The sequence below is a fragment of the Hibiscus syriacus genome, unplaced genomic scaffold (assembly GCF_006381635.1).
Source record: "Hibiscus syriacus cultivar Baekdansim isolate YM2019G1 unplaced genomic scaffold, ASM638163v2 tig00111022_pilon, whole genome shotgun sequence".
Lineage (NCBI taxonomy): Eukaryota > Viridiplantae > Streptophyta > Magnoliopsida > Malvales > Malvaceae > Hibiscus > Hibiscus syriacus.
The window spans coordinates 4,076,970-4,083,920 of NW_024062956.1; the positions used below are offsets into that span (position 1 = coordinate 4,076,970).

The following is a 6,951-nucleotide window of genomic DNA, read 5'->3' on the forward strand; positions in this document are numbered from 1 at the left end:
ACTAACGTACATTAAAATTCTTATTAAACCATAAAAAAATAGGGGTCGGGCCCCCTCCCACACCTTGCTAGCTTCTCCATTGGATGGGTCGTTGACCTCATTTTTATGTTATTTTGAGGAATTACTAATATCGAGTTATAATTAAATATTAGAGGAGTACCAAAAGAATAAAAAATAATTAAATATTTAAATTTGAAATTTAAGAAAGATAAAAATCTTATTTATTAATATTTAAAAAAAAAACTTAAAATATCACTAGATGAAAGAAATCGGAGTTACACCTTATTTGACAAGTATTCATTTTCGGAATCTTACAAATTTATGAACATGAAAACGAGAATATGATCATACAAGAATCCACTAAATATAGAGAAAATGAATGTTGGGGATTTTACTAGCACAGGGAGGTATCGAAGACGTGAGGAGGCAAGATATGCAGCTATAAGGGAACTGCGAGAAGAGACCGCAGTAGTGTTTCTTATGATTGTGTATTCGTCTTCAATCATTGCATGGAGAACTGACTCTACGAGAGTTTGTCATGCTTTTCCATATGAATATCCTTTTAATTTAAGTATAGATGAGATAGTGTGTTTTGTGATCATAGTATTTATTACATGATTTTTTTTAATAATCTAAAATGATTATAAGATAGTATCTATTTATAATTTTTCTTAATCATTGACAAAACACTCTCTCTATAGAGTCCAGATATAGTTGTTTAAACTCGAGATATATAAAGAAAATAAAACTTATTTTTACTACCAAGATCGCTCAGTAATAGATTCACAACTTAATTAAGGTAGGCACAAGTTCATTGTCCACTTTAAACTTTAAAAGTTTTCCAGTTAATTTCTATTTTTTAATTGTCTATTTTAATTAAGGTAGGCACATGTTCGGTGTCCACTTAATTAAGGTCGTTTAATATATATTCTTTTTGGTACACAAAAAGTTTAGGTGAGAGGTGACTCTCCCAATTTAAGGTCAGGGCATACTTAAGATCTAATTAAAATTTACATGTGACTTTACAAATTACACACAAAGAGTGACGATGGTGGGATTCGAACTTAAACTTACAAACTCAAATTCTCGAATCCCAATCACTTGTGCCAACACCCGTTGATCTTAAATCGCTTAATATTGTATCATAATATAAAATCACATTCTATAATCTTAAATAATACAAATCAAAATGTCCCTTCATTTAATTCATTGGTATCAACTTAATTAAAATTTTGAGATAAGACATAAAAATCAAAGTGAAAACAAAATAATCAATTTATAAGATTATAATAATAATAAATTTTATTTATACTAATCAATAACTATCATGAACTAATTAATTTATTAATTTTAATAAATTATTCTTATAATATACAATTAATTCTAATAAACTTTATTGCTTTTTTAAAAATAATTATTGTATTACCTTTTAATGAACTTTTTGTAGGATTCTAGTAATAAATACGAAGAAAAAACGGTGCTTGGCGAGCACGAAAATTTTGCCGACTCACGGTCTTGGTTTAAGGAGTTGAAGCTGGAGATAAATAAACCATGCGTTGCAGTAGTAGCTCGAGGATGAAAAATCTTGAAGACGCCATTATCGCAGAGCTTTCTGCTTCAACAAACCCTTCAATGGCGATAGACCCTGAACTCGTCCACCTTCGCTTGCAGCAGTTGTTTCCTACTTTCCAAACCCCCAGTCACCCTCCTTACTCTTCGGTAACCGTCAGTCTCCCTTTCTTTATTCTTCTTTTTCAAGAAAGAATTTTTGCTATTTCATTCAATACCCTGTAGTTTAATGTTGGATTTTGCAATTTTATTGAAATTTTGTTGAATTTGCGTGCAACCCAGATATTTAATTTGTTTGTTTTTTTATATATAGATACTTACATGGAAGATTATTGAATTGGGAATCCAGAATATGCCGGCAAAAGAACCCTGCGTTTCCTTTTTAGAAAAGAATTGAAATTTTAGGTCTTTAATTGTTTATTTATCTTCTCACTGTTGCCTTTCTTTGTGTTTTTTTAAACTAATTTAGATGATTCGACAAGCAATTTTGAAATTAAATGAGGAGTGTGGATCAACTGAGGAGGCTATATCGAGGCATTTAGAGAAAGAATACATGGGTTTGCCATTGGCGCATGCTAGTTTCTTGAGTCATCATCTGAAGAAGCTCTCTAGTGATGGAGAGCTTGTATGTGTGGGTAATGAACGGTATATGATCAATGTGGATGGTGAGATCATCGAGAATGTTGAGAAGGGAGATCAAGCCTTAGTCCAAGGGAAGGGGAGTGAAGTTGAGGCTGTTGATGGCTGTAGTAGTGTAAATGGTGATCGAGTTCCGGAATCTGAGAATCAATGTGAAGTTGAAAGACAAAGTGCTGAAGCAAATGCGCTGAATACAGCATGTGAGCACAGAATGGAAGCTGGAAGGGAATCGGTTAAAGAGGTTCAAGAAGAAGGTCTAAACTTTAGCGGACAAATCAAATCAGGTCATCAGTTAAAGATTCTTTATGGGAATGGAGAGATTGTATCTGGCAGCAATGAACAGTATATGGTCCAAGTGGATGGTGGTGATTTCGGGAATGAGGGAATGAATCATGGATTGAATGTTTCAACTAGCGATGAGAAGGAAGATCAAACCTTGGTCCAATTAAATGGGAGAAAAGTCCAGGCTATTGTTGGTTGGAGTGGAGTGAACGTTGATCAAGCTGTGGAATCTGAGAATGGATGTGAATTTGAAAGAACAGAGGGACCCAAAGAACAAAAGAAAGTCATGAAGGAACCACTTACAGAGGTTCAAGAAGAAAGTCAAAACTTTAGTGGTCAAATTGAAGTGAGTCATCATTTGGAGAAGCACAAGGAGATTGATTGTGCCAATAACGAACAATATATGGTCCAAGTGGATGGTGATGATTTGGATAAAGAGGATGAGGAGATGAGTCATCGGTTGAGCATTTCAGATAGAGATGAGAAGGAAGATCGAACCTTAGTCCAAGTAAAGAGGAAAGAAGTTGAAGCTATTGATGGCTCAAATGGGGTCAACGGTGATCAAGATGCGGAATCTGAGAATCGATGTGAAGTAAAGGGGAGAGAAGTTGAGGCTATTGATGTCTTGAATGGGGTAAACTGCGTTCGAGCTGCGGAATCTGAGAATCGATGTGACGTAAAGGGGAGAGAAGTTGAGGCTAATGATGGCTCGAATGGGGTAAACGGCGATCAAGCTGCGGAATCTGAGAACCGATGTGAAGTTGAAAGACTTAATGTTGAAGTGAGTAGTCAAAATAAAACATTTGAGCAAAGAATGGAGGGATTTGAAGAACAAAACGAAGTAGCTGAAGAAGTCGATGCAGCAAAAGGAAAGCTAACTAAGGTGGCTCAAAAACGAAGGGGAAAAAAGAGAAAAAGACAGAACACTAAACGACAGATAAAGGTTTTGCTTCCTATATAAAATCTGTTTATAGTATTCCAATTAGCTATATTTTTTCATATAGTTGTCGTAAAAAAGAACTGAACAAATAAAACACGACTGACCTGGTTGGGCTTAGTTGGGTGAATAAAAGGAGAACTGGGGTTTTGATAATGCTTATTGCTGTATACTACGCTTATGACACTATTATATGAATTCTGCTTATTTGTAATGTTGCAATTTCTTAGTGGGATAAAGGATTGTATGAATTGGTCATTTCTCGTGAACAAAGATTATTTCCATTGAGAGAACTGTTCAATGTTCCCACATATAATATGTCGTAAATGATCAAGTTCTTAAGCACCGTGATTTATGTGTCACATTTCGAATAGAAGTGATATTTGCTGACATAGAATAATTGTTTTGCATAAATTCCTCTCTTTTGACTAATTTTCTGATGATTTTTAGATTTTCATATTTTAGGTCACTCTTTAATCAATGGTAATATTGTTACATAACTGAAAAAGGGTTTCCATCATCAGTTGAGCATTTCAGATAGAGTTGAGAAGGAAGATCTAACCTTAGTCCAAGTTGCGGAATCTGAGAATCCACTGGAAATTGGAGGACATAGTGTTGAAGTCAGTGGTCAAAATAAAGCATGCAAGCAAAGAACGGAGGAACTAGAAGAAAAAAACGAGGGCAGAAGGGAATCACTTAAAGAGGTTCAAGAAGAAAGACTAAACTTTAGTGGTCCAATTGAGGTGTCTGAAGAAGTCGATGTTGCAGAAGAAAAGCTAACTAAGGTGACTCGAAACCGAAGGGGACTAAAGAGAAAACGACAAGCGAAGACTAAACGACAAAGAAAGGTAGTTAATCTTATATAACAACTGTTTATAGTATTCCATTTAGCTATACTTTTTTTTCCTATAGTTGTGGTAAAATGGTTATAAACTGAACAGGTAAAATATGCTTATCTGGTTGGTCTTATTTTGGGAAGAAAAGGTGAATTGGGTTTTCGATGACACTTATTTCTGTTTACACGCTTAAAGTAATTTTTCAATCTCTTAGTATGAAAAAGGATTGTCTGAATTGATTATTTCCTGTCAAAAAATATTATTTTCATTGAGATAACCATTCCTGTCAAAAAAAATATTATTTTCATTGAGATAACCATTCAGTATCCCTCAGAAATGATGTGTTGTAAATTGTCAGAGTTCTTAAGTACCTTGATTTACATGTTAAATTACATTAAAAGAGTTTCCATTGTTGGCATATATTCGGGGGATATCATCATTCTTCAGTTACACTCTATAATTGCAAAGATTGCAGTATGTAGTATTTATTTGTGATTGAACTTTCAAAACAAACAACTCATTGAGATTTAGTTCTTTGTGGAATTCAAAAAGGTACTGAAGAATGATGATGATATCCTGCAGCCTACCATGGAAGTCGAGAAGAATTATGTCGAGCAGCAACAACAGCAAATGGAGGGTGGAAGTGGAGTAAAAAAATCTGCTGGTAAACAAGAGCAACCACAACTATGTAAGATGATTAGTGAGCAAGTCCACCCACAGGGCCTGAAAATTGACATCAGAACCAACATGCGGGGATTGCCTTTTGATAGGGATGTAAAAAATTTGAAGACTTCACTTCCAAAGCGTTCTGGCCGTCTATTAGAAAAGCAAAAGAAAGAACCTTTAAAGCATGAGGAGGACCAGAAAAGGAAGCTTCGCGACAAAAAATGGGGTTCCTTTATTGTTTGTGCACTGCCAGCACCGCGATCAAGGACAAATATTGACCTGAATGCACCTAAGCATCTGACAGAGTCAAGGTCTGCATCTCTTGAATCGAGGGAGTCAGGGGAGATCCTTTTAAGGCAACTTGAGCGTTCTACTCCTACAAAGCCTAGAAGTATTCGGGGGAATACATCCAAGAGGTTTACTCAAAGTGAGCCAAAACCAGATGGTATGTCCAAAGACCTAGAACTCGAGAAGCAAGAACAGAAGCTTCGAGAACCCGAAAAGCTCCCAGAATATGAATTAAAGGCCAAGAAAGCAAATTTTGGCGGTGAAAAGGCTGCTGTTTCCCCATCAATTAAAGTGAAAACCTCAATGAATCAAGGGCACCAAGCGGGTTTGTCAGGGGAGGTCCTTTTAAGGAAACTTAAGCGTTCTACTCCTACAAAGCCTAGAGGCCTTTGGGAGAATACATCTAAAAGGTTTACACAAAGTGAGCCAAAACCAGATGGTATTTCCAAAGATCTAGAACTCGAGAAGCAAGAAAAGCAGTTTCGAGAACCCGAAAAGCCCCAAAAATATGAAGTAAAGACCAAGCAAGGAAATTTTGGTGGTGATAAGGCAACTGTATCCCCATCAATTAAAGTGAAAGTCTCAATGGATCAAGGACACCGAATGGGCTTATCTATTGTTTGTGCTTTGGCGGCACCACAATCAAGGACAAATATTAACTCAAAGGCACGTATGCCACTGACGGACTCAGTGTCTGCTTCTTCTGAATCGAGGGAGTCTGGTGAGATCCTTTTACGGAGTCTTAAGCGTTCTACTCCTAGAAAGCCTAGAGCTCTTAGGAGGAATACACCTAAAAGGTTCATTCAAAGTGAGCCAAAACTGGATGGTATGTCCAAAGGTCTGGAACTCGAGAAGCAAGAACAGCAGTTAGAATATGAATTAATGACCAAGCAAGCAAATTTTGGCTGTGAGGACGTAGCTGTATCCCCATCAATTAAGGTGAAAGACCCTATGGATCAAGGGCACCAAACGGAGCGGATAAAGGTTTATGTTCGGAGAAGCAAATCCCAGCTAAAAGAACCCGGACACCTCAACATTTGCAAAGAAACAACTATGAAAGTTCCATATCTCTGACTGAATCAAAAATTATCAATGGTTCCTTCCTGATAGCCTCAATCCTCTGTAAAGAAAAAGGGGTGCTTTCCTGTTTAATCTACCTAGTAATTATGCAGTTGACATCCATATTAACTTGATACCGTGCCGCTGGTTCGTTCGCTTTCTTCTTGCTATGGTGTTAGCTCTGTTACAGACTATTTTCTACGGCTTAGCGTTGATCGAATGCCGATCCGGTGAGCCTTTGTTTTTTTTTCTGCTTCGAAACTGTATGCTTGCTTCTGGTTTACCCGTGTCTATCTACAGATATTATGAAAGCATTGATATAAACTTATTGATGATATTTGTGATACTAATGTTTTCCATGCATTATTTTCACATTCCGGATTTGGGTAATTATTGGATACAAGTATGTGCTCGATATATAATTATAATTAATTCATTTTAATGTTTTTATTTGTATTTGTAAAGTCATGTATCATAACTATGTTTGAGCATAATTTATTGGCATACAAAAGCCCTTAATGTTTGACCATCTTGTCATTTTAACCTTTATTCCGTGTTTTAATTAGTTTAACCCTTGACATTTCACTTTTAGTCCAAATAATTCTTATTTGGTAGAAATTGTTAGTTAACTTTTATTTGAATGAAAATGGTTAATTGATTATTTACTATAACCTT

At 35.9% G+C, this 6,951-nt stretch overlaps 1 protein-coding gene across 5 annotated transcripts; it reads left to right on the forward strand.

Annotated features, from left to right (window-relative positions):
• Positions 1-1,533: 1,533 nt before the first annotated feature.
• Positions 1,534-6,613, forward strand: LOC120150312. Of its 5 annotated transcripts, none has more exons than XM_039163004.1 (7): positions 1,534-1,719; positions 2,039-3,019; positions 3,188-3,433; positions 3,931-4,275; positions 4,816-4,893; positions 4,957-5,454; positions 5,737-6,613. In XM_039163004.1, exons 1-7 carry the CDS (start codon positions 1,552-1,554, stop codon positions 6,289-6,291), a joined length of 2,871 nt encoding a protein of 956 aa, XP_039018935.1. In that variant the 5' UTR covers positions 1,534-1,551; the 3' UTR covers positions 6,292-6,613. The 5 variants fall into 5 exon arrangements, with proteins under 5 accessions (XP_039018935.1, XP_039018934.1, XP_039018932.1 ...); XM_039163003.1 differs by having other exon boundaries at positions 2,039-2,505; positions 2,542-3,019; positions 4,816-5,454; XM_039163001.1 differs by having other exon boundaries at positions 4,816-5,454.
• Positions 6,614-6,951: the final 338 nt, after the last annotated feature.

Bases quoted from the DNA above. Each gene is read 5' to 3' on its own strand.
- LOC120150312 (XM_039163001.1), top strand. From the start codon at position 1,552: ATGCGTTGCAGTAGTAGCTCGAGGATGAAAAATCTTGAAGACGCCATT. The intron at 3,434-3,930 runs GTTTTGCTTCCT...GTTACATAACTG, and splicing joins ACACTAAACGACAGATAAAG to AAAAAGGGTTTCCATCATCA. The intron at 5,455-5,736 runs GCCAAGAAAGCA...TATGAAGTAAAG, and splicing joins TCCCAGAATATGAATTAAAG to ACCAAGCAAGGAAATTTTGG.